Source organism: Peromyscus californicus, unplaced genomic scaffold (assembly GCF_007827085.1).
Source record: "Peromyscus californicus insignis strain IS unplaced genomic scaffold, ASM782708v3 Scaffold_7__1_contigs__length_154581171, whole genome shotgun sequence".
In the NCBI taxonomy this organism is placed as follows: domain Eukaryota; kingdom Metazoa; phylum Chordata; class Mammalia; order Rodentia; family Cricetidae; genus Peromyscus; species Peromyscus californicus.
The window spans coordinates 129,588,515-129,615,915 of NW_026294595.1; the positions used below are offsets into that span (position 1 = coordinate 129,588,515).

Below are 27,401 nucleotides of genomic sequence, written 5' to 3' on the forward strand. Positions count from 1 at the left end.
ACAGTAAGTTTGATGACCACTGATGTAGAGTGGGTAGTTGGGCAGCATGAGAAGACTGACATTTGCTGAGGATCTGCTAAGCACTGGCACTGTGTTATGTGCTTGGTTCTAACTCTACCACAAGGGTTGGTGTTGCTATCCCAGTTTACCAGAGAAGGCACTGGAGTGAGTCTTGGAAAGGTAAAAAGCAGTTCCTCAAAGGCTGTGATTCAAGCCCACGTTGTCAGAACTTTAGTGTGTCCTGCAGGGCACTGCCCACATCTGTCTTTGTATCCTTCCCTTTCTCAAGCCAACCATTCTTCCTTTCAGTTTTAACCGCCTGGACCTCCCACCCTACAAGAGCTATGAGCAACTGAAGGAAAAACTGTTATTTGCCATTGAAGAAACAGAAGGATTTGGACAAGAGTAACTGTTGAGACCTTAGGCCACCAGAGAGCAGGGACTCGTCTCCAGTGCCTGCCCCTTCCTTCTCTGCCTGTTGCACATCTTATTGTAAACTTGGACTGTGACTAGAGAGTTATCTGAGTGGAAGGAGCTTAATGCTACCGTTGAGATTTATCTTCCAGTGATTCTGGATTTCTTCTCAACGTTTCCAGAAAGCCGATCTACAAAGCAGTAGTCAGAAACTTACTTAACACGAGATTTAACACAGCGATGAAATCTCCATTGTCTTATTCCACTAGATTGTTCCCTTAATAACAGTTTTCTGTGTGTGTCAAAGTCTCACTTGGGAGTAGGTCTCTTGGTGGCTGTTGTCAAGACTCTGCAGACACACAGGGACAACTCCAAAACTGCAATACACAAGGTCTTCCTGGTAAAGCCTCTAGCTAGGAGGTGCTCGCCAAGAGTGCAAGCGCAGCCCCGCGGCGGTGGCGGCAGGGGCACCGGCACTCGAGCAACTGCTGCTTGTGCTCTCCCTCCCCCGTGTCAGCCTGGCCTGACTGTTGACTTCATTCCCGGAGCAGGGATCAGTGCGTCATTCTGATGTGATTCCTGGAAGTGATGCAGGACTCACAGCTCCTACAAAGTAGTTTGTCTATTCAATTCAGGGAAAACTTGCTCCCCGCCAACATATGACTTCATACCTCTCTTCATTCAGTTTATAATTATTTTATTGCCTTGCAAATACTAAACTTTACAAACAGAATCAGCACTGTGGTTCCTTCATGTTTTAGAAGTTAACCCCGAATCAAAATTAAATTGGCTGAATTCATCTAAGATCATTCTTGATTTTTAAATCCTACATGTAAATTAAAGCTTTATGGTTTTATCATAATCCAAAACCCCCAGTTACATTTGATTATTGCTAAGGTATTCAAGTTGCAACCATTTCTAATCCAAATTGAGGTCATTGGTGCAGTCTTTGAAATCAGGACAATATCAGCAAAAGGACAAAGTCCAGCGGCACATTTGGGCCGTCTTCTCGTGTCTGCCACACACAGGAGCAGGTGTTTCCATCTTATTACATGGTCCTGATCTGCAATATTTTTCTCACCCCTAAAAATTTTAGATTTCCTTTTTTCTTCATGACTCATTTACTTTAGACTGCTCCTTTAGTAACTGATGAATGCACTTTGACTTTCTCTGTAGTTAATTTACCTTGACTTAGTTATGACTGTCAAGATGGCTGCCGCCATAGACTTTATGGGCAGAGAAATGAAGCCTCCGCCAATTGAGTCCCTATTATAGCCAAATCCCAAAACAGCCTTATAACTCACAGGGACTTTTTGTGTCGATAGCATAGCATGAACATGTAGCATGAAGCCAAGAATATACCGAGAGTGACAGACCCCTGTTCCACAGGAGAGAAGGTGTTTCTCTGTCCCTAGCTGCAATTCTTGTTCTCATCCTGGAACAACAAGGTTCTGAACTTGTGCAACTGTACTCTTTAACACTGCCATCGCCAGCAGAGACACGTGTGACTGAGAACGGGTTCCCTATCTAGAAACGCTCAGTGAAGGGAAAGCTCAGCTTCTCCCAGCCCTCTTTTTTACCCTGGATACCACAGGAAATACATGTCATCTCTAGAAGCCCTAGTTATTTCCAAAGTAAGAACTCTCTGCCTTTTTATTGGTAGGGTTAAAAATAGATATGCTATTGCTTTGTCTTACAGAGTGAATGTCTGCCAACTACCCATTCACTACATAGGCCTGGACTTTAATATATGGCTATAAATATTAAGCCTTCTACAAAGACCTCCCATTGGATCAAATTCTTGTACTAAAATGTAGTCATCTGCCATATCCACTAGAGATTGATGAGATTAAATTAAGAGATAATGTAAGAAAATAGGCTTTGTTGATTCTGCATACTGCTTCATGATTCATTTAGGAACCTAGAGATATTATGTGAAAATGTATAAATATCACCCAAAAGGCTTTCTGCCCTATATTTTTAAAAATACAGAAGTTATATTTGAAGTAGTCCTGGCCCTAGTTCTATAGGGCCTGGCTATTTAATATTTTTATGGAAGAAATGTTTAGTTCTGGAAAAGGTAAATGCTTGTATATATTTTTGCAGCCCTGGGGTCTCCCAGCTCCATTCCCCCTTTAATTTAATTGGTCATATGTATATGTCTTCCCTGCTGTGTTAGGAAAATGGGGGCTGGATATCCCAAGAATCAGAGATTATATAAAATAATGCAACTAAACAGCAGACATAAATATTTACCAAATGCTCTCACATTTTGGTTCAAAGTGAGTATTTGGAAATAGATTTGTGTTTAATTAGTGCTTTTCCTTAAATCTGAACTAAGTTGCTTTTAAGACCTTTTTCTCTGTAAGCATTGTAAATGCTAATCAATGCTGTTGGTTGGTTTTTTTTCTTACTGCATGTTACATTGAAATAAAAACAGAGTAAAATGAGCATTTGCCTTTTCTTCTGCTCTTTGGTGGGTTCCACAGCAGCAGGGTCAAGAGGGAAGGGGCTTGGGTATTTGATCAGATGAAGTGATTTAAGCTGATGGAGCAGTTGATAGCAGTGACCTGTAGTGCAGAAGCATTTAAATTGAGGAATTATTTAAATAACAATTTAACATTCAGGTACTGATTGGCCACCAAGGGATCCCCTCCCTCATCTGCCTACAGGCTGGCTGTCACTCTAAATGACTGTTTCAGTCAAGCCCTCTCTGTGTTACCCTTTACTGTATAACCTGGTGACATTCCCTGAAATGTCACCGGGGTGACTCATGGGCTTTTGCCTGTTTAGGGTCTAAGTTTCTTTAAGGTTCACTACTTCAGTGCAGTGTTGTTGGTATTTCCAGCCGCCACCTCCTCTGTTTTCCCTTCGGCCTTCCGAGTGTTTGTCTGTGCTTTCATCGAGTCAGCCAGGGAGTGGTGCTCTTGTTGGTTCCTGTGCTCGCCTCCCGTTGCTTTCTTAGACTGATTTAAAATGCTCAGGTGACTCACATATCACAGGGAGTCGGGTTTATAAAGTTCTTCAGGAGGTTGCCTCACTTGGACTTCCTTAAAAGATGTAAGACTGTTTATAATTAAAGTTTTTGAGTCCTTCGTTTTGCATACTTCCCTGTTGGTTTTGTTAGGAAAATGGTGTGCATCACATGTAGAAAGCCTTTTATGTGACTTCTCTTAGAGTGGCGAGTTGACAGCCTGTCAGCTGTGAGGTGTGTAGGAAAACACAGATCTGCCACTCAGGGCAGCTGGGTGAGGCTGTCTGCAGGGCACGCAGGGCCTCCATCTGCACTGCTTCTTTGCTGCCACAGACAGGTCTGAGGGACTGGAGACGGCGCGCCAAGTGCTTGCTGCACAGCATAATGGACTTGTTGGGATCCCCAGCACCGTGTGAAGCCTGGAACAGCGGTGTGTTGCACTAGCCAGGACAGGAGATTCCTGACGCTCTCTGGCCAGCTGGCTAGATAAACTCCAGGTTCAGTGAGACCTTGTCTCGAAAGAGACAAAACATACCCACTGGTGAGTTACAATGGCTGGTGCCAACGCTCATGACCACACACAAATCTGTGGCTCAAGCCATTAGGTCACAAGCAAACACTAAGACATGACAGTGGCATGGAGAGGTGGGAGGAGAGGCTGGTGGGAGGGGTAAGTGTGACCAGAGTGCACTGTATGTGTGCATGAAACTCAGTACATTGTTAAGGTGGATCCAGGATTGGTGGATGCCTTAATTCCTGCACTGGAGAGGTGAAGACAAGCAACCTCTGTGAGTTCCAGGACACCTGGGTTTACATAGTGAGACCTTGTCTCACAAACAAAACCAAACAGCTGGAAAGGTAAGTTCAGGCAGGGGTTAAGAGTGCTTACACCCCAGTGGTGGTGGCAGTGCATGCCTTTGGCACTCAGGCTGAGGCAGGTGAATCTCTGAGTTCAAGGTCAGCCTGGTCTACAGACTGAGTTCTAGGACAGCCAGGGCTACACAGAGAAACCCTGTCTTGAAAAAACAAACAAACAAAAAACAAAAAGAAAGAAAGAAAAATAATAAAAAGAAAAAGTGCTTACTACTCTACCAGAGGATCAAAATTCTGATTCCAGTGACCATGGGGGTCAGCTCATAGTCACCTGCAACTCCAGTCCCAAGGAGATCTGAGGCTTCCTTATGACTTCCATGAGACCAGGCATGCACATACATGCATACATACATATATGCAGGTAAAACACTCATAAATCAATTTTTTTCTAAAAAAGACTGACCATTCTCCACAAGTCTGCCTGCTCACCCACTTAAGTATACCTCATTATAAATCCAAACGCAAGGGGCGGTGGGGTGACTGGGGTTAAACCACTCGCTGCCAAGCAAGCCTACAGACCTGAGATTAATCCCAGGGACCCACTGGGTATGAGGAGAGAACCACTCCTCAAAAATTGTCCTCTCACTGCCACAGACTTGTCCTGTGGCATGCGAGAGCCCACATATTTACAGACAAAATTAAATGCTATTGCAAACTGAAGCCCTTCCCCAGAGGCAACTCAGCCATCCTGTCTAATCAGACTTCAGGTCCTATCAAATCAATGTCAGTAACTGAATCCTTAGCACAGAGCTGCCCCATCCTGCAACCCTGTCTGGTTCATGTGTGAGATGGAGGTGATGATCCTTCCTGTAGCTAATTCCTGGAGTTTTTAGGGGTCCATTCACTATAGCACCTCTTTTTTTGTTTGTTTTGGTTTTTTTGTTTTGTTTTTCAAGACAGAGTTCTCTGTGTAGCTTTGGAGCCTGTCCTGGAACTCTGTAGACCAGACTGGCCCCACAGATCCACCTGCCTCTGCTTCCCAAGTGCTGAGATTAAAGGTGTGTGTCACCACTGCCCGGCCACTATAGCACTTCCACCCCTATTTGGAATGAAGATCTGGAGATGAGGTCCACTCCTAATGTTTCTAGCATTGAAGAACCTTTTCTTTCTTTCTTTCTTTTTTTTTTTTTTTTTAAACAGAGTTTCTCTGTGTAGCCCTGGCTGTCCTGGAACTTACTCTGTAGATCAGGCTGGTATCCAAATCAGAAATTAGCCTGCCTCTGCCACCCCAAAGGCATGTGCTACCACACTTGGCCTCCAAATTTTTTTTTTTTAATGTATGAGTATTTTGCCTGCCTGTATGTATGTACACCATGTGTGTGCCTGGTGCTCTCAGGGGTCAGAAGAGGTCATCAGATACCTTAGAATGAAGCTGTAGATGACGTGAGCTGCCATGTGGGTGCTGGAAACTGAACCAGGTCCTCAGCAAGAGTACCAAGTGCTCTTAATAGATGAGTTCCTTTTGCAACAGGAGATCCCACAGAGCGCTGCATCTAGCTTGAACACCAGAGTGTGATCACTTAGGCTTTCAAACAACAACAACAAAAAACTTTATTTATTCTTGTGTCTTTCACATGATGCATCTTGATCCCATTCATTTTCCCCGTCCCTTCACATCCACCCTCCACCCCTGCACCCCCCCCCCATAAAACAAAATTTAAGAGAAAAAAAGGACAAAATTAATCTTGTCATGTAAGCTGCAGTGTGACACAGTGAGTCACACAGTAAACCACTTTGTCCATATATCTTTACTTGCAAGTGTTCACTGCAGAGTCATTGGTCTAGTTCGAGGCCTCTGGTTTCTACTACACTCTCGATGCTGGGCCCTCACTAGGACTCTTCTTGGATATCCTGTTGTTGCCCTGTGTTGTGAAGATCCTGCAGCTTTGGGTCTATGGATCAGGCCTCTTCACATGCTCCAGTAGATCGTAGATGGGGTGGATGTTGGGGCGCGTCAAGTCATAACCCTGGTTCTGGGCCCTGGACAGCTTCAGGGTTGGTCAGCCTGCCAGTTCTCCCCTGCCCTCACCACCAGGGTGAGCTCTCCAGCACTGCCCCGTCTAATTCACCCTTGTAGCAATGAAAGAGGATTGGGGCCAGTTCTGTCCACCTACAGCATCAGGGCCAACTCTACTGTGTTGCCCAGGCGAGGTGCAGGGGCCACTCTCCAAGTGCTGAAGCTGGTGAGAGGCAGGGCCAGCTCTTCCAGCAGTCTCAGGCTTTGATGGGAATCCTTCCACTGCCCATGCCGCCACATGTCAGATGAGTAATGGGGACGGCTCTCCCTTGAAACTTCGGTATCACCGAGGTGACAGTTGCCTTTTTGTTGTTGTTGTTTTGGTTTTTTTTTTTTTTTTTTTTTTTTTTGGTTTTTCGAGACAGGGTTTCTCTGTGTAGCTTTGCGCCTTTTCCTGGAACTCACTTAGTAGCCCAGGCTGGCCTCGAACTCACAGAGATCCACCGGCCTCTGCCTCCCGAGTGCTGGGATTAAAGGCGTGCGCCACCACCGCCCGGCCGACAGTTGCCTTTTGTTTGATGTGTTTGATTATCTGAGTTCTTCCTGAAGGGTTCCGAGCCAGTGTTTTAAACCTAAGTTTTCTGCTAGAAACCCGAATGTTTTTCGTAACCTGCAAGAGTAAACTTAAAGAGCAGAGGACAAGACAGGACTCTGGGAAATCTCGCCCTTTTAGAGGCGAGAAAATAGTAGGGCAGAGATGTAAAGAAGGTTCTCCAAAGAAACAACACAGGAGTGCGGGGCAGTCCGCAATCCTAAATCTTAAACGCGCAGGGCAGTGCTGACCTGTTCATCCCAGAGCTTGCTCCTGAGATGCCCAGCTTCGGGGCTGCCCGTGTCCTCAGCTCATTTGGGCTCCTGTCTCTGCCTCAATCAGCAACAGTCGGCCTCCGCCCAGGGACCTCGGTTAAATATTGAAAACAGACCTGGAGACCCGCAATCTTCCCCACGGCTGCTCCAGCCTTTCCTAATGGGAGAGTCCCCGCCCAGCTGACTCACATCAGCCCGCCCTTATCCCCCCACTGGCTCCTGATAGGCTGCCCGGGCTGTCCGTCTCGACAAAGACCTGTGCGCAGGCTCGGAAAGGCGGGGAGCTGGCTGGGCGTCGCGGACTCGGAGCTGCTGGATCGGTCCGAGATGGTGAGTGTCCAGCCGGGGCTGCGGGAGCGGGCGGCGGCCACCCCGCGAGAGGCGCGCGTCCATCGCCGCCCGGGGTCCTCGTCGCTGGGTGTCGCCTCGCGGGACCGCAGTGCGGCCCTTTAGTCCCGGCCGAGGCGGAGCGACCGGATGCCACAGGCCCTTGACCGGAAGCCGGTCTGTGAGGGGACGCCCGGAGGCCCGCCCTCTGGTTCGCTGGTAGTTTAGCGTGTTGGGCCGTTTGGGGCAATCCCAGCCAGGCTGCAGGGTTTCCTGGAGTCCCCAGGCACTTTACGTGCGTTGCCCTTTCCTCCTTCGCTTTGTGAAGTGGGTACGGCCATTAGCTCCATCTTCACACTTGGAATCCAAAGTCAGTCGGGCCTGGGAAGCGGACGCCACAAGCTTGACTGCCGCCCGTGGGCTCAGTTTGGTGTGCGGGTTAGGAAGCCGCGGGTCCCATCCGGAGGGATCCCGAAACTGTCTGCCGAGCTTTACAGGGTGGTGCTTTCAATCCTCACGAGTTGTACAGAGTTTCAAAGGCCTTTTCCAACGTTAAAGCAAACCTCAGAATCTTATTTATGACTGGCGTGATGGTGCACGCCTGAAATCCCGGCACTGGGAAGGCTGGGATTTGCACTTTCAAGACCAGCCGGGGCTATAAACACCACCAGTCCGTGTCGCAAACCAAAAACTTGACTAGAAACTCTTTTTTAGTGCTTATATATATGACTCGTGTTTTGCCTGCATGTATATGTCTGCACCATTAGCGTGCTTGGTTCTGGCAGAGGCCAGAAGAGGGGGTCGGATCCTTTGGAACTGGATTTACCGATGGCTGTGAGCCACCATATGGGTGCTGGGAGTCAAACTTGGGTCTTTTGGAAAAGCGTCCAAGCCATCTCTTCAGCCCCCACAAAACTATATAAGAAACTGAGAGGGAAAACAGAAAGGCATCGTCTAGAGCACTGTTTCTCAACATGTGGGTCGAGGCCCGGTTGAACGACCCTTTCCCAGGGGTCGCATATCAGATAACCTGTGTATCAGATATTTACATTGTAGTTCATAACAGTAGTAAAATTATGAAGTAGCAATGAAAATAATTTTGTGGTGGTGGGGAGGAGGGTCACCACAACATGAGGAACTGTGTTAAAGGGTCACAGCTTTAGGAAGGTTGAGAATCAACCACTGGCCTAGAGGCAGCTACCTAGGCACATTGCTTATTGTGTTTTTATTTGCTGTAGCCACCATCAACTGTTCAATTGAGGGTTTGTTTTTCATTCTACCACAAAGAATGTCTCCACATCACCAAAAACAATATTGCTTCACATCTGTGCAATGTTGTCTTTCACAACACTTAACTGTAAAAAATTTTAATAAGGGACTGGAAAGATGGGTTCAGCCATTAAGAGCATCTGTTGTTCTTGCAGAAGAAGGGTTCAGTTCCCAGCACCCACATGTCGGCTTACTCCACTTCCAGGAGATCTGATACCTTCTGGCTTCTGCAGGCTCCTACATGTACATGTCACATATGTGTATACTCTAGCACACACACATAAAATAAATACATAATTTTTAAAAATTTAATCGCATATTCACAGTTTTAAGAAATACAAAAGGATCTAAGTGGAAAGTATGTCTCATCCACCCCTAACCCCAGCTTCAGCCCCCTTCAGGAACGGCCAGTTTCTTGTATAGTTATACAAGTGTGTGTGTGCCCTGTTTTTTCACACTTAAGTGGTAGCTTTCTCTGGTCAGTGCTGTGCTGTGGTTTGCACTCATAAAATTGTTACATATTGAGATGAACATTCCAAATGGACTCATGCAGCACTGTCGGATATAATCTGTAAGAGGTGCATGTGGTCTCCTTCTTACTCTCTCAGACTAAACACTGTTGACATTTGGGTACGCTTCCTTCTGGAATTGTTTGGTACATAAGGACTATGTTACACTTTGTGCCTTTTAAAGCCCAAGCTACTTCAATTTGCCATTTAACCAAGGATGACCTTGAACTTCCAATCTTTCATCATCTTCTTGAGTGCTGGGATTTTGGGTATGTGCCATCACACCCAGCAATGTTAGACTGGAACAGTTTATGAATGTTTGCCATGTTTACTTTATGATACATATAAAGATGTTTATTCTGGTCTGGAGCCGTGGCTCAGTTATGAGTACATACTACTCTTCCAGAGGACCAGAGTTAGGTTCCTAAAGCCCATATTAGGCAGGTCACAACTGCCTCTAACTCCAGCTCCAGGGAAGCAGCACCCTCTTCTGGCCTCCTGGGTCACTACACTCATATGTACAAACCTACAGACACACATATAGACATAAATAATAATTATATATATAATATGTATACATATATTTTCATTCATTCATTCCTCTGTTCACTTAAAAATATCTACCATTGCCAGGTGTGGTGGATTACATCTTTACTACCAGCACTTGGGAAGCAGAGGCAGGCAGGTTTCTGAGTTCAATGCTAGCCTGGTCTACATAGTAAGACCAAAAAAAAAAAAAAAAAAGCTAAGCAGTGGTGGCACATGCCTTTAATCCCAGCACTCAGGAGGCAGAGGCAGATGGATGGATCTCTGTGAGTTTGAGGCCAGCCTGGTCTATAAAGTGGTGAGTTCCAGGACAGCCAGGGCTATTACACAGAGAAACCCTGTCTTAAAAAAACAAACAAAAAAAACCCCTATCATTACAAGAGGCTGTGGATTTGAACCCCAAGATCAGTAACTGCCCTGGTCTTGGACACTCCTCCCAGTGTTCCTGCAGGACAGTCTAGATTGGCAGGAACTGCTAGTCTACCATGGAGCTGTTTTCCCCTTTTCCTTCCCTTTTTTTTCACATGTGTATCTTTCAGGATGTTCATGTTTGGCTTTTATTTAATGTCCAAAAGCATTTAACCATGTTGTTACATCATCTTTATGATAAATCATTTTTATTTACTATATAATATTTGGTAAAGTGTGTGTGTGTGTGTGTTGACAGGGTCTCAGTGTGGAGCACTAGCTGTCCAGGAACTTGCAGTAGAGGCCAGGCCAGCTTTGAACCCACAAAGACTTACTGCCTCTGACACCTGAGTGCTGGGATTGAATGTGTGCACCACCATGCCTAGCCATGGCTGTACTAGAATTTGGCAAACTATTTCCCTGGAGTACAAGCTTGAGCCCAGTCCTTAACTCAAAGTCAATGATGTGGTCTATAATTTTTGTTTGTTTGTTTGTTGGTTGGTTGGTTGGTTTTTACATTCATTAGATTATTTCCTTATAATAATAATTTTCAAAGTTGAGGCAAAAGGACCAGTATTTAGAGTTCTTACACTGTATTGTATAGCTTTTCCATGAGGTTATTGACCTCAAGAGCTTTGCGTTAATGAGACCAGCATTAAAATAGTGCTGTATTGCTATGACTTTTCATTCATTTACAAGGTGTTTGTAATTTATCTTAGAATTGTGTTCTACCTCTTATTGGACACTTGTTGTTTTCCTTAGTCATTTTATGTAATGTTTTTAAAGTTATTTTGTTTTCTGTTAAATTTTGTTATACTATGGATGGAACTCAAGGTCTCATGCTTGCTGGGAAAATGTTCTACCACTGAACTACATCATCTACCTTTTTTTTTTAAAGACACGCTCCTTATGTAGCTCAGGCAGAACTTAAATTCACTATGTAGCTCAGGCTGGCCTAAACCCATGGATCTTCCTAAATGCTAAGATACTGAGTGTGGTGGAACCAGATCCCACAAATCCTGGAGCTTCATTGATGGACACACATCTAACTAGAGAATGCCTGACTCTGTCTCCTCTTCATTGCATAGAGTACATTTCTTTCCCATGATTTAGCTTCATCAGGGGGGTAATAGAGAGATGGGCTCAGTAGTTAAAAGTACTTGCTGCTCAGTCATGAGGACTAACCTTTGGATACCAGCACCTGTGTTGGGCAGTTCACAAATACCTTTAACTTCGGACAGCTCCAAGGGGCCGGAGGCCGTCTTTGGCCGTCTGCAGGCAACTGTGCACACATATGTACATATACTCAAACAAACAAATCTTAAAGATCAAAGCAGGCCACAGGATTAGGCCCTGTCTCCACAGAAGTAAAAATATGAAGAGGCTGGGGCAGAAGGAAGGCCACAAGTTGGAGGCCTGCCTGGACTGTCTTAGTTATCTTTCTAGTTCGTGAAGAAACACCATGACCATGGCAACTCATGAAAGAAAGTGCGAATTGGGGGCTGGCTTGCAGTTTCAGAGGGTGAGTCTACTATCATCATGGCAGGAAGCAGACAGGCATGGCACTAGAGCAGTAGCTGAGAGCTTTAAGTCCTGGTCCACAGGCATTGGGCAAGCAGAGACAGACAGACAGACAGATAGACAGAGGGCTTAGCATGGGCTTTTGAAATCTCAAAGCCTACCTACAGTGACATACCTTCTCCAACAAGTTCACACCTTTTTTTAAGTTCACACTTCTTAGTCCTTCCCAGCAGTCCACCAACTGGGAACCAAGGATTCAGCTAACTACAGCAACTTATAAAAGAAGGTGTTCCACTTGGGCTTCTACTTTCAGAGGGTGAGAGACCGTGATGTGGGAGCAAAGGGAGGCAGGGGCAGCTGAGAGCTCCCATCTTGTCCTGCAAGTCTAAGTCAGAGACTGGGAATGGCCTGAGTCTTTTGAAACCTCAAAGCCTGCCCTAGTGACATACTTCTTCCCACAAGATTATACCTCCTAATACTCTCAAAACAGGTTCACCAACAGGGGGCCAAATAGTCACACATAGGAGCCTGTGGAGGCCGTTCTAATTCAAGCCACCACATACAAGTTACATATTCTTAAGATGTTGAGTGTATTGCTGGGGGAAGGTGGAGGAAGGTAGAGCTCTGTGAGTTCCAGGCCAGCCTGGCCAACAGAGGGAGTTCCAGGCCAGCCAGGGCTGCATAGAAAAACTGTCTTGAAAAACAAAAAGATAGTGTGTCAAGCCCCAACAGTAGAGACCTCTCAGAGAGAATGGAGCTAACATTTGTGTTTTCCTGCTTGTATGTGTGAGCATCACATGTGGGCCTAGTGCCCAAGGATGCCAGAAGAGTTTGATGAATCTCCTGGAACTGGAGTTACAGACAGTTGTGAGCTGCCATGTGGTGCTGGGAATTGAACCTGGGTCCTCTGCCAGAGCAGAAGTGCTCTTGATGCTGAGCTATTTCCGCAGCCCCAAGTAAATGTGTGTGTGTGTGTGTGTGTGTGTGTGTGTGTGTGTGTGTGTGTGTGTGTATGTGTGCTTAACAAAAGTATATAGTAGAATAAAAAAAAGATATTTAGGTGAGGTTTTGTCAGTATTTTTATTTATCTTTTTTGAGACAAGATTTCATGTAACCCAAGCTAATCCTAAATTTGCTACATAGATAATACTGACCTTTATTTAAACCTCTGGTCTTTCTTATGCTTTTACTTCCCAAGTGCTGGAATTACAGACCTACAGCACCACAATTGGCTGACTAGATGTTTATTCATTTTTTCCTGCCTCTGGCTTTCAAATATGGGGGTTTATATGTGGAACCCACAATGGCCAGCAAAAAATAACTGTTTTGAAAAAGGAAATAAACCCAATCTATAATTCCATGTTCTGTATGGCTTTGTTTTCCTAATCTCAAGATTTCTTGTTTCTAGGAAGTTGTAGCACCTGGGAAACACTTTTTGCAGTTTTGTTTTTGTGGACTATCAATCTCCAACTTTGGAGGTATTTCACGGCCTCATCTCTCAATGGGAAAGAACCATCACTGGCAGTGATGTTTGTCTTTCTTGGCCCTTTCCTGATTATTGGGCATTTCTCTTGTTTGCTTCTGCAGGTGTTTCTACAGCAGACATCTTGTCCTGTTCCTTTTGTCTTTGGGGTTGTTTCCATAGGATGGATTTCCACAGGATTCCAGTAGGGTGACTAGGACCTACCTATAGTGTTTCCCCTTCATATCCAGAACAGCACCTAGCACCTAGTAGGAAGTCAGAAATAGTCTGACATGACCCAGATCTCAGACCTGCATGTCACACTGTACTCTCCTCCACAGAGCCAGCCCTGCCCTTCACACAGGTTCTAGATTCTAGAGACATCAGGCTGCTGCCACCTTGTAGGAGGAGCCTCTGCCCATCCCTGCAGCATCTGGCACTGTTCTTACAGGAAGTGGCTGGTGGTGACTGGATTGTCAGACAATGCTTTCCCGAAAAACAGTCCATTGTGCTGCCTTCAGTTGTTCAGGAGCTCCCAGCCCTAGCTCTTTTGCGCCAGGAAATGGGGAACCATTCTTTTTGTGAATAGTACCTCTGTTTTCAAAGACCATCTGCTTCCCCCTCCCCCTTTGGAGACAAGGTATATATACTAGGCTGGCCTTGAACTCATGGAGATTCACATGCCAGGCCTGACTCTCTGCCTTTGAAGAGCTTAACTAGATTCTGAACTGGAGGCAGCACCCTGAGAAAAAGCATACTTCAAGACTGGGTTCCCAGCCATGGGGAGAGAAAGATCAATTAGGCTTCTGTTCATGGGTGACTACTCTGCTGAGCACTGTAGAGACTGAGCAGTTGGACACAGTCGCTGATACATGTCTCCCAGAAGTACAGTCAAGGGCTTCAAGAGTTGGACTCACAATCATTGAATATAGGCCTCAGAGAAGAGGTGATGTCTCAGGAGCTCTGGAAGACTATTGGGCTTTAGAGAAGAAGCCTTGTTTTTGTTTTTTGGTTTTCTCTTTTTTTAAGGGGGTCGGGGAGAGCCAGGTGTGGTGTTGCACACCTTAGTCCTAGTACCCAGGAGGCAGAGGGAGGTAATCCTTGAGTTTGAGGTTAGCCTGATCTACAGTGAGTTCCAGGAAAGCTAGGGCTATATAGAGACCCTGTCTCAAAAACAACAAAAAATAGATAAGAGGTGTGACTGTGCAGATGGAGAGTAGATGGAAAGGTAAAGTCTCAAAGTGACAAGTTAAAATCACATATGACAGAGGAAGACTCTAAACATGTCTGTTGTGTTGACAAATTCCACCTTGTGCAGTTTCTAGATGATCAGAATTAATAAGCCCCTTCCTAAGACACATTTCCTCTGCCTATATGCCAAGTGTTACCCTGTCTACGATGACAGATTTAAGTCACCAGGTTTGTGGGGTCATTTTGCTCCTTTGCAGTATTTTCATTTTTGATGTTTGAGCCACAAATAACAAAGTGCCTCCTTATTAGTTTTGTTTTTCAAATCATCAGAGTAATGTACCATATGTGTGGGTCCTGGGTGTGTCTGTTCTCAAATAGCTGATGGGCAGGGAGTGGGTAGCTGCCTGGTGGTAAAGCACTCTACATGGACCTGGCCTGGGCAGCTTTGGGGCAGCGCCAAATGCCTGGGAGTTCCTTGCTTGTTAGATAAATGTGTCATTCATCTGCTGGGATTGAAGAGCTAACCTTGGTCTCCTTTTCTGGCAGGCAGAGGTGGAGGAAACACTCAAGAGACTTCAGAGCCAGAAAGGAGTTCAGGGAATCATCGTGGTGAACACGGAAGGTAGGCCCTCGATCCACGGCCTACACCCAGGCAGGCTTCCAGAAAACAGCTGACACCACATGGCATAGCCCTTCCTCATTCCCTTCACAAATCCAGATTGTTTTGTTTCCAACATTTCCAAAGTTCTGATACTCTTCTTGGGATTTCCCATTTTCTGAGAGAAGGTCTTGCTGCATAACCTAAGTTGTCCTGGAACTCACGATCTTCCTGTGTCCACCTCCCATGTGCTGGAGTTACAGACATTTACCACTTGTCTTAGAAATCTTAATTTAGTAAATAGGAGAATGTTTCCTCAGGTCCACAGCACTGACAGCTCACAGCTGTCAATAATCCAGGCTTTTTTCAGCCCTTGTGAAAAACCAGACTTATTTCTCATGTGATAATCAAAGCTGCTAAGACTTTTGTTTTTTGAGATAAAGTCTCACTGTCCTCAAACTCACAGAGATTGAGGGATTAAAGTGTGCACCATCAGAGCCAGGAATAGTGGCACACGCCTTTAATCCCAGCACTTGGGAGCCAGAGGCTGGTTGGATTTCGGAGTTTGAGGGCAGCCTGGTCTACATAGTTCCAGGACAACTGTCTCAGAAAAAAACAATAGCCAAAAAAGGTGTTTTCCATCACACCTGACTGTTGTTACTCTTTTAAATTTGTTTGCCTTGGGGTTTTGTTTTGCAGATTTCACATAAGCAAAATCCTTTTTTTTTTTTTTTTTAGCACTAAGAATTGAACCCAGACCTAACACTAAGCGAGTGCTTTACCACTGTGCTCCTTCAGCCCTTTAAGCAAAAATTTGAAATGTCAGTACAATTTTTTTTAGTATTTTTGAGACAGTATCTTACTTTGTAGTTTGGGCTAGCCTGGAACTCATTGTATAGCCCAGGGTGGCCTAGAATTTATGGCAATCCTATCTGAGTCTGTTTTTGCTAGGGTTACAAACTTGAGTCATACGCCCAACTAAGTACAGTGTTGATTAGTCTATGTTGCTGCTACTCTTGTGTGCTCACTGGATGGATAATATGTACCCATCTGCCTGGATTCTACTTTTTTGTGGGTAGTTCTCTGGTGGTTTTCTTTGTGCCCAGAACTAGTCTGTCTTTGGAGAATGAGCTTACTTGAATGGCTAGTAAGATGTGGATGCTGATTCCCCTTGCACGAGAGGCGTGTGAAGGGAACTAGGAAGAAACACCACTGTGTGCCAAATCCAAGGACAGGTGCTTTTCCTTCAAGCAGCCCTGTTGTCTCTATTTATTGACAAAACTTGAATTTAGAAATTCATTTCAAAGCCACGATCTTTTCTACGATTTATTACTTTCTGAATAAGGGTGTTTTGCCTGCGTGTAAGTATGCACAATGTGTGTGCAGTGCATGAGGCCAGAAGAGGGTGTCAGATCCCCTAGAACTGCAGTTACAGAAGGTTGTGAGCTACCAAGTGGGTGCTGGGACTCGAACCCAGATCCTCTGGAAGAGCCATCTCTCTCGTCTGCAGAGCCAGGATTTAAATGTCAGTCTGAGTGCACCTGAGTGGTCTGTGGGCCATGGTGGTTCCAGCAGCCCTGAGGGCAAAGGCTGTGCTTTCTGAGGAGCTGCCCTGCTTCCCCTGCCAACCTGTAAGGACGGCCTGGACAATTCACTTACCTGTTTATCTCTGTATGGTTGTAGAGATTTACTCACACTGAGCAGTGTAAAGCACTTCACACTCCATTGTTACGCTTATTTCTGACCCCTGTGACACCTGTTTATGTCAAGACTGCCTAGTCAGGTTCCCTTGTTGGGCTGAAGGCAGCCACCACATGCTTCATGCCTCTAGGCCATGGTGTTTCCCAGACCACTTGTCTCTTCTTAAATTTTCGTTTGTGTATGTGCACACTAGCCAACATTTGTGTATGTGCACACTAGCTCATATTTGTGGGGCTCTGAGGAGCAAACCCGGGTTTCCATGTTTGCATGGCAGGCACCTTTACCCACTGAGCCATCACACACACACACACACACACACACACACACACACACGCACGCACGCACGCACGCACGCACGCACGCACGCACGCACACAGAGTTTTTTGAGACAGGGTTTCATGGAGCCCACACTGGCTTTGATCTTGCTCCATAAGCTGCCTCCACCTTCCAAGTGCTAGTGTAGGATTCCAGGTGTGGGTCACCACTCTGTCATTTTAGAGCTTTTTTTGTTTTTTAAACTTTTCTATTTTGTTTTGTTTTTGTTGTTTGAGACAAGGTTTCACTATGTAGCCCTGGTTGCCCTGGAACTCACTCAGTAAACCAGGCTAGTCTCCAACTCATAGAGAATCTGCCTGCACCTGCCTCCTGAGTGCTGGGGTGAAAGGCGTGCGCCTGGCTAAACCATATTTAATTGTTGACAATTTCATGTATTCAGGGTGTCGCTGATCGTACCCTTGTCCAGCTGTGTCCTCTCCCAGCAACACTCAGCCATCTCCCCTCTCATCCTCATGTGCTCTTTTTCTGTTCTGTTTTGTAACCCACTGAGTCTAATTAATTAGCACCGCCTACTAGAATGCTGGCTGATCTTAATGGCTTGACCTTGCGTGGGAACCAGAGCGGCAGTGAGTTGGTGAGTGCAATGGCCATGTCATGTCCAGAAGACAGCATTTTACCAGCACTCGTGCATCTCAGGCACACCCAGCCTTTTCACCCTCTCTCCTGATGTTCCCTGAGCAGGGCTTAGTCACTCATTCTCAGCACTTTAACCAGCTGTGGGTATCTGCAGTGCTGCCCACTGTAGAAAGGTTTCTGTGGCCAAGGCTGAGAGGGCACTCATCTGTGGGTATGAACATAAATACTTAGAAGGCAGTTTGGCAACATGTCCATTTAACAAAATAACCATAGTAGTATCTCCTCTAGGGTTTATGACCTCCCAAGCCAGGCATTTTCGACCAGATTTATAGAACCAAGCATGAATTTCCTCTTGTGGAGCAGGCCTCAGATGTAAGCAGAAAAATGGTTATCCCCATGGCCTTAATGCACTAATTAATGCAGTAGACACATCCTGCCTGGCATGCATTTAAAGCTCTTGTTTTAAAATCTACAACTTTGGACTGGGGATGGAGCTCAGTTGGTGAGTGCTTCTCTAACACTCAGGGAACATTGAGTTCAACTCCCAGCAACATATATAGTGGGTAAGTGAGCACAACCTGTAATCCCAGAACCCTGGAAGCTTCAAGCTACTGATACCACCATCCAGAAGCCTGACCAATTTTAAAACAAAAAAGCTAGGCATGGTGGCACACACCCTTAACCTCAGCACTCACATGGCAAAGGCAGGTAAATCTCTGAATTAAAAGCCAGCATGTTCTAGGTAGTGAGTACTAGGCTAGCCAGGACTACATAGTAAGACCCTGTCTCAAAAACACCAGCAAAACCTTATTTACCAAAGAAAGACCAAAAAGACAACAGTTAAAACTAATCTGCTAACAAATACAAAAATAATATAAACCATTCTATAGGGCCAGGAGAAGACAGGTGTATACCAAGACATTGCTGCTGACATCAGCAGTTCAGCTGTGAAAGAACCTTGAAGGCAAGACCTTGTCTGAGTCACTACTGGAACTCTCTGTCCATCCAGCACAGGCACCGGATTTGAGGCACTGGATTTTTTAAAGAAAAAAGCCTCAGTGGTACCATTAGCCCTGATTTGAAAATTCCACACTAAGGAATGTGGTCCAAGATGGCCTACTAGAGGAAAAAGCAAACTTGAACACGTTAGGTGCCATTCTCCTTCCATTACTAATATGGTAACGTCAACACTAATAGTATGGTGGAAAAGAATAGGTTTCTAGTCATCATTACACTTGAACAGCTGTGAGAATGGAGTATTAACACCTACCGAAATGAGGAGCCAGCCTTGGAGAAAGGTTCATGAACCTATCCAGAAGACGGGGGGAGAGCTCCAGCCGAGCCTCATAGCCCTGCTTCTGGCCTCTGACCCAGTGTGGATAGATGGCTAGCTGACAGACTAGGGCGTCAGACCCCAGTGTGCCGAGGCTGCAGACACAGCTTGTAGTTGTGAGTAGGCCGAGGAGATGGCTCAAGCTGGCAGTCTTCCATCATTTAAGTCCATTCTCTGACCTTAGTCCATGTTTTCACCCTACTTAGAATGCACCTTCTACTGTTCCCAGTGTCACCCTCCTCCCAAGACCACCTCAGAGTCTCATCTTTGAAGAAGCTAAGGTCTAGGGCTAGAGAGATGGCTCAGCAGTTAAGAGTACTTGCTGCTGTTATAGAGGACCCATGGTGGTTTACAACCACCTCTAACTCTAGTTCGGGGGATCTGATCCCTCTTCTAACCGCCATAGGCTCCTGCATGTACAGTACCCATATGTACACACACAATACATACATATACATAAATATTTTAGAAAAAGGAGCAGGTGTGGTATGGCAGTATATCTGCTGTGTCTGTACTCAAGAGGATGACCATAGCAAATTCCAAGCTGTTCTGGTCCACATCATGAGTTGTAGGTCAGTCAAGGCGATATAATGAGGTGGGGAGTGAGCAGTGGTAAGGAGTCCTTTTTTTTTTTTTTTAACCATAGCCCATTTTACCAACAAAGAAGTTGAGATTGAGAGAGATCAAGTAGGCACTTGGCCTGGTGGCACCAGCCTGTAATCCTAGCACTTGGAAGATAGTGACCCAAGAAAGTCATCCTCAGCTACATAGTGAGTTAAGGACAGCTCGAATGAGCCTGGGCTCCAAAAGGGGGTTGGGGGAGTAAGTGATGGAGTAGGGAAGTGATGTACCTAGTAGGATTGTGCAGGCTCTGCACTGTCAACAACCAAGTGTCTGCTCTCTTGCTCCCAGCACCCCTAGGTTAGTACAGAATATGTGCTTGACAGCAGTGACTAGTAAAATTGTCTGTTTCAGTGCTGGGGCTCAGACTCATTGCCTTGAACATGCTAGATAAAGACTCTACCCACAGCCCCACTAAAGGTCTTGGGCAGGGTTTTTGTTTTGTTTTGTTTTTTGAGACAGGGTTTCTCTGTGTAGTTTTGGTGCCTGTCCTGGATCTCGCTCTGTAGACCAGGCTGGCCTCAAACTCACAGAGATCCTCCTGGCTCTGCCTCCCAAGTGCTGGGATTAAAGGCGTGCACCACCACTGCCCGGCTTGGGCAGGTTTTTCTGTTTGCTCTGAGAGCACCTGATTGTGCCATGCCTGGAAATTGAGCTTCCCCAGTAACTAGCTACTTCTGCAAGGTACACAGTATTTGTGAAGAACTAGGGTTGAACTAGGTTGACTAACTAGGTAGGCCATCTGTGAGGTCCCCAGCTCTGTCATCCTTAAATATGGACTTAATTTTGTCCTTGTTTGAAATTCTTCTGAATTTTGGTTCCTGTTCCCTTAACTCCTCTTTTTCAGAGGGAGCCACTATTGGTTAAGTTTGCTTGCCCATTTACATTTGCCTACTTGATATATAACCAAATGCATTCTGTTATCTGAACCACTGAAAGAAAGCCCCAGAAACAATTCAGATACCAACATCAGTGGATGCTTAACATGTAACCACAGATGCTAGTGAGCAAATGAGACTAGGTGCTGCTCCGAGGGAACTAATGTCTAGTGGGAGATGGGTAAAATGTCTGCCTTCCTAATAGTGTGCTGCTGGGATTATAACTATTCTAAAGGAAAACTGCATGGTCCTGGGATGTCATCAGACTTGAGGGTCCTTCCTCCAGCATCATCCACTTGTGGAGAGATTACAGTAGGTACCAGTGATACTGCCACCCTCAGAAAGGTACAGCTGTAGGGAGGCCTCATGGGGCTCAGATGTGGACATTGTTGCCATCTAGGACCCAATAGCAGCACTGAGGCCCCAGCCTCGGTCCCTTAAAGGCAAATGACCACTGTACCCCATGTTTGTGGCTTTACTTGGCTCACAAAAGCCTCTCCTGCTCAGTTGCTTCACATGTTCCTGATGCCCTAAATAAAGTAGGTTGAATGCCTGCCTTTGGCTAATCTCTAAGCTGGTCACTTGTTGGCCAGATTCACAGGGTCCTGGGCCCATGTCTGGCCACTTGGATGTGAGGAGTCACTTATACTACAGTCTTCATCAGTGTCAGCCAGTCACCTTGGGACTTCTCTTGGATGGAGCTCTCTGATGGGTCACAGACAATTCACAGGCTCCTGATGACCCAATGTGGTCATCAGGTTGAGCAACATTCCTCACCTCCATGACAGCAGGACACCTAGTAATGTCCACTTAATTGTTCAGTCTTCAAAAAGATTTGATACACAATGATGGTCATTGGCTGGTTAATTATACCAGTAAAATCCTAGCCTAAGCAGCCAACAATAGGGGAATGTTGAATCTAAGGATGTCAGGACTGTCTTACTTCATGGACTCTTTCTCTGTTTCGTTGTGTTGTGCTAGGTATTGGTCCCAGGTCTCAGACACACACAGTACTCTCTTTACTACTGGACTATACCTCCTACCCCTTAGTGGGCTCTTTTAACGACAGCAATGCTGCTTACAGAAACCCACTGGAGTGGGGAGGCATCTTCATGGCTACATGGTTACAGCTGAGCCCTGGGCCAGCCTGCCAAGAACAATCATGGGTCATGTCTGGTATGTCTTGACACAAGCTGACCTCTTTTCTTTCTTCCTCCTTTTCAATCTCTTCTTTTTGAGACAGGGTCTCACTGTGTAGACCTAGCTGGTCTTGAACCCACAGAGATCTGCCTGCCTCTACTTCCCAAGTGATAATTGAGTTCAAGCTTTAAGTGTTGCAAAAGAGCACCTCCCCTTCTATTACTTGAACCCAGTCAGGCAGGGTAGCTCTAGGAAAGGAGTTTGGAGTTGAACCAGGCCTACATTTTTATTTATTATTTATTTATTTATTTTATTTTTGGTTTTTCGAGACAGGGTTTCTCTGTGTAGCTTTGGCGCCTTTCCTGGAACTCACTCTGTAGCCCAGGCTGGCCTTGAACTCACAGATTCGCCTGCCTCTGCCTCACCAGTGCTGGGGTTAAAGGCATGCTGCGCCGCCGCCGCCGCCGCCGCCGCCGCCGCCGCCACCGCCACCACCACCACCGGGCCAGGCCTACATTTAAATCCCTATCATTTGTGTACCTCTAGGCAGGTCACCCCATCATTCAGTTCTCCTCTTGTCTGGTAGCCAATGGAAATGGTGATACCACCCACAGAGGCTAGGTCTGGCACTGGCACACAAGGTCAGCACTGTGCCTATCATATAATGAGCCTTCTGTAAATAGTGGCATTGGTTGTTAACTGCCAGCGGAATATTCTAGAATTAGGGATGTGAGGTGAGATACTGAACAGAAAGGGGCTCCAGTAAACTGCTTGGTTCCCATTTATTCTCCCCACAGGCATTCCCATCAAGAGCACCATGGACAATCCCACTACTACACAATATGCCAACCTCATGCACAACTTCATCTTGAAGGCACGGAGCACTGTGCGTGAAATTGACCCCCAGAATGATCTAACCTTCCTTCGAATTCGATCCAAGAAAAATGAAATTATGGTTGCACCAGGTAAGGGTTCTTGCACCTCTGTGTTTAGTTTCCTGTGGCTTATCTGGAAAGTGTGTCACATTGGTATCTCCACAGCTTCACATGGGAAATGTAGTTTCGTGAGGGAGAAAGACACAGAAGAATCCCATAAGAATTTGGGACATGGAAAGGTTGGTCAGTTCTGCTTGGGCAGTCAACAAAGATTTCTCAGAAGCAGGATGTTAGAGCTGAATCTTAAGGGCCAGGAAAACATGAGTCAGAGGGGCGGAAAAGCTATTTGTATATGAAAAAGAATTTATAATCCTGTCTCCAACCCATGCAGCCAACTTCCCACCAGCACTGCAGCAGATTGCTATTTTGACTCATCAGTGAAACGCTTGTCTGGGTGGTACAAGCATGCCTGTGTTTAGGCCTTAGGATCATTCTCAATGTCATGAGATGCTCACACTTGGAGGAGCCAAGGATGGGGACTGCAGAGGGGAGGGGTGGGGTTGCCTCCTGCTCTGCCTCATCTAACTCAAATTCACAGGCTAGAGTGACAGGTTCTACAGGACTACTTTTCTGTGGTTACCTCTCTCCGTCTTTCATCCAAGCCTGGGACATTTCAGCCATGGCTGGGATATGTGTGAGGTCTTACATGGTGGTGCCTCAGGTTGTAGAACAGTTTTTCTATGAAGGAAGGTGTGAAAAGTGAGACTGGGTCCAACTTAGAAGGGGCCTCAGACTACAGATTCAGCTATGTGGATCTGATCCCACGAGCAGAGGTGCTTAGGGCAGGAAGTGATAGGTTATGAGTTGGGGTACAGGGTGATGGTGGCACACACCTTTATTCCCAGCACTTGGGAGGCAGAGGCAGGTGGATCTCCGAGTTTGAGGCCAGCTTAGTCTACAGAGGGAGTTCCAGGACAGCCAGAACTACACAGAGAAATCCTGTCTCAAAAAACAAACAAAAAAATCAGGTGCTGTTGTGATCCTCTGGGACACATCAGGAAGAATATGTTAAGATCAAGTTAGAGCTAAGCTTACAATCAAATCTGAATAGAAAGTCCACCCCCACCCCAGCTTCCTGCTGTGGGACTCCATGGCCCTAAAACTGGTATTGGGAATCATCTTTCCATTTAATAGTTACCAGTACAGGGCACTCCCAGACACTCAGTGTCAAGGACAGATGACATAGTGCCGTGGAGACAGACACTTGGTAGAGACAGTCTCTCTCCACCTAAAGGTCCAGAGATGTCTGGAAGTCCTGATCATGCAGGTCTCAGCTCAGTTCAGTAGCACCTCCAGTCTGTCCTTGGGGCCCATGGACATTCAGAGTCCCTGAGGGTAGTTGGTGCTTGAGTTCTCCTTGGGGTCTCATCAGTGGAGATAAATGGCCAGACCCTCACATGGGCAGCATACAGAGAGGTGCACGGAGTGCACATGCTGGCACTTGACCTGGCTATAGTCGGTACGCCTCACACACTCACACTCAGGTTATGCCGAAGGTTGTGTGACATGTTAGCCATAAACAGTGGTGTTTCTTGGGGCCACCACACTGCTGCATCTCTCTTCCTGGGGCCTTTTCACACACCATCCTGCTAGAACATGCCATCATTCCTTACGGCTAACCAACTACTTAGCTACATTTCCACTATTTTCTATTTTCTACAGTAAGTTCTGTGAGGGCAGGGATTTGTAAGACAGTGTTTAACAAATACATTGAACAGGTGGCTTTTGTTGTTTAGAGGTAAGGTCTCTCTACATAGCCTTAGCTGTTCTAGAACTCACTAAGAAGACCAAGCCAGCCTTGAATTCAGAGGTCCACTTTCCTCTGCCTCCCAAGTGCTGGGATCAAAGGCATATGCCCCCATGCCTGGCCCCCCATATGGCTTTAATTTCCTCCCATTGCAGATAGTCCCCTTTTGTGGGTTAGGCTGGATTTAGTAGAGGAGTAGAGTTAAGGATGTCTGAGATAATGGTATTTAAATATTTGTGTATGTGTGCCTGGGAATATGTATGTGCATGCAGTACCAGTGAAGGTCAGAAGAGGGCACCAGATCCCCCTGGAACTGGAGTAATAACATGAGCTGCCGTATGAGTGCTAGGAACTAATTGCAAGTCTCATAAGAACAGTAAGTACTCTTAACTAGTTGCTAAGCCCTATCTCCAGCCCCTGGGACATGGTATTTCAGATGAAAATCATTAGTGCATACAGATTTGGGTACCCAGTTTTATGTGGTCAATAAAAGCCTCAGAGGCAGTAGGGCTAGAATGCCTGAGGATTGCCTCGGGGCAGCCCCAGCATGGATTGGGACTAGCTGAGTCTTGGAGAGGACTAGAGTGAAGGAAGGAAGAAGTCCAGTCTCTTTCTTACTCACATAAATGGGCTGCTTGCAGCTTCCTGGGCCAAAAGTTTAACTCTTCACATTTTAACAAATCAAGGTATTTGACATAGTTGGACTTATTAACTTTACTGTTTGATGCAGTACAAACAACCTTTACTACTACACATCCCTGGCCATCCAGCTGTCTCAGCCAGTAAAGGCTCTTGCTCCCATGTCTGACCACCTGAGCGTGAGTCCTAGAAGTAGGTTAACCACTTTCAAAAGTTCCTGCAAGAACCACTCTTCTGACCTCTACCTGTGTACTACAGCATGTGCGCACACACATATACACACACGAAAATTTAAAATGTACAATTATTGAAACACTGCCTCCCGTAGAGTACTTAGTGTGGTACTGTAGGGTCTAGAACTTGACAGCCTGGTTTATTGGTTGTGTTTGCTGTTAGCTTGTCCATTATGTGTGCAGACTGCTTAGCTACAAAACTGTTAAGTCACTTATTCTTCTTACTTGAAACATCCAGTTGTCACGGGCTTATTAGTAAAATGGTAGACCACTAGCACCTGCCTAGAGTGATTCTGAGGTTCATTTAGGTGCCACCTGAGAAAGCTTATCCATGACAGAGCTTAAATACTGGCACAGAGACACAGTCAGGTGTCCAGAACTTAATGGCCACTTCTGTATACCTGTAGAATCTGCAGTCTTTTGTCATCAAGATCAGAGCTTTTGAACTGGAGAGATGGCTCAGCAGTTAAGAACACTGGCTGCTCTTCCCGAGGTCCTGAGTTCAATTCCCAGCAACCACATGATGGCTTACAATCATCTATGGTGGGATATGATGCCCTCTTCTGGCATGGAGTTGTACATGCAAATAGAGCACTCATATACACAAAATGAAATAAAAAAAAAAAATCAGAGCTTTCATGGCATGATCCCAGTTAAAACCATGTTGCATACTGCTTCACCCTCACCAGATCTGAGGCACCTCTGTTAAGCCCAGCAAAGTTTCAATTGACATGCTGTGTTGAACACATCTAAAGTACCTGCATCTAAAGTCCATAATTGAATTTGGGATTGAGGGTATAGCTCAGTGCACTTGCCTAGCACTTATAAGACCCTGGCTTTGATCCTCAGTACCAAAAAATAAACAAGCTGATCTAAAACATGATCAAAACACCTGTTTTTTTCCTTGACAGATGGCACTTTGCCCCTATCACCTCTATGGAGAGTCTGATTCATGAGACTATCACTGGAAAATGCTTCAAAGAAGCAAATAACTTCCTGTGACCTTTCAAAATTTTTTTTTTTTTTGGTGGGGAGGTGTGTCACACATGTTGTAGAAGGTAGATAGAGATCAGCAAATAAGCTTATTAGGAGGAACTAAGGCAGAGGTTCTCAACCTTCCTAATGCTGCAGACCTTTTAATACAGTTCCTCATGTTGTGGTAACACCAACCATGAAATTCATTGCTCTTCATAACTCTAATTTTGCTACTGTTATGAATCATAATATAAATATCTGAAGGGGTTGTGACTCACAGGTTGAAAACCACTTCCATCACATTATTGAAATCTCATTTATATTAATGTGTATATGTGTGCACACACACTCAAATGCGGAGGTTATATAGTACAACCCTTAGGAGTTGGTTGTTTCTTTCCACCATGTGAGTCCTGGGAATCAACCCTCGGGTTATCAGGCTATCTTTCCAGCCCCAAATCTTATTTATTCATAAAAATTAAAGAGTATGTTGCAAAGTGTCCACTGCCCTGCATTGAAGACTCCCATTTTCTAGCAGTCACTTGGCAGGAGGCAATAAAGAAACTTGCAGGTTCTCTCCTGTCCCCAGCTGTGGAGAACGACCTCTTCTGAAAGCTTCCTTCCCTCCTGCATTGTATACTTAGTGATTAAGGAGCTGTTATCTTTCTCCTGGTTTATATTTAGTGATTTGTTTTTCTGGTTTTTTTCTTTTTCAGATAAAGACTATTTCCTGATTGTGATTCAGAATCCAACTGAATAACCGAATAAGCCACTGTCTCGGCTTCCTGTGTCATTCCTTAATTTAACGTCCCCCAGAATAATAGTGTTAATCATGTCAGTGGGCACAGGGTGGTTGCCCAAGAGCCCATATAGACCATGCCAATGGTAGCTCTGCCCACCCCAACAAGGAGTGTCTCTGGTGATCCAGTCAGTTCTCATTTCTAGGCTTTGGAGGAAGAGCTTATGATAAGCCCACACACAGCTTCCTTCTGACCTTCAGTTCACTTTGTCACCCTTGGAAAGCCTGTTTTTTGGTTTTTTCTTTTTCTTTAACTAAAAATAACGTCGAAATCTGCCTGGCTGTTGTGTCTTTACTAGATTGGAAAAGCCTATTCCTATGTTAGCACATGGTCAGCTGACCAAACCCATGGCCTCTGTTCCCTGACAGGTTTTCATGTTCCCTGGGCCTGTTCCTCATTGCATCTGTGGGTGGCACACTTCCCGAATAGCCTTGGTATATATTGGTTGGTACTCTGGTTCCTGGGCTTCTTTACCCTTTAGACACCTGTTTGATCAAATCCTCCTCCTGCTAATGATTTTCTGTTGTACTACCATGAGTGAAGAAGGAAGTGGTGTCTACCAAGTACCCAC

General features: G+C 45.6%; 2 protein-coding genes across 4 annotated transcripts in view; both read left to right on the forward strand.

Annotated features, from left to right (window-relative positions):
• Positions 1-2,865, forward strand: part of Itch (itchy E3 ubiquitin protein ligase) — a 119,534-nt gene extending 116,669 nt beyond the window's left edge. For all 3 annotated transcript variants that reach the window (XM_052725594.1, XM_052725596.1, XM_052725597.1), the window contains one exon: positions 310-2,865. In XM_052725594.1, the coding sequence (XP_052581554.1) occupies positions 310-409 (100 nt within the window). In that variant the 3' untranslated portion in view covers positions 410-2,865. The remainder of the gene's footprint in view (positions 1-309) is intronic.
• A 4,434-nt stretch (positions 2,866-7,299) lies between these two features.
• On the forward strand, positions 7,300-27,105 carry Dynlrb1 (dynein light chain roadblock-type 1). Its single transcript, XM_052725598.1, has 4 exons — positions 7,300-7,415; positions 14,865-14,940; positions 22,299-22,466; positions 26,747-27,105. Exons 1-4 carry the CDS (start codon positions 7,413-7,415, stop codon positions 26,788-26,790), a joined length of 291 nt encoding a protein of 96 aa, XP_052581558.1. The 5' UTR covers positions 7,300-7,412; the 3' UTR covers positions 26,791-27,105.
• Positions 27,106-27,401: the final 296 nt, after the last annotated feature.

Excerpts from the sequence above, each read along its gene's own strand:
- Dynlrb1 (XM_052725598.1), top strand. Across the intron at positions 14,941-22,298 it reads CATCGTGGTGAACACGGAAG|GCATTCCCATCAAGAGCACC; the intron begins GTAGGCCCTCGA and ends TTCTCCCCACAG. Across the intron at positions 22,467-26,746 it reads TGAAATTATGGTTGCACCAG|ATAAAGACTATTTCCTGATT; the intron begins GTAAGGGTTCTT and ends TTTCTTTTTCAG.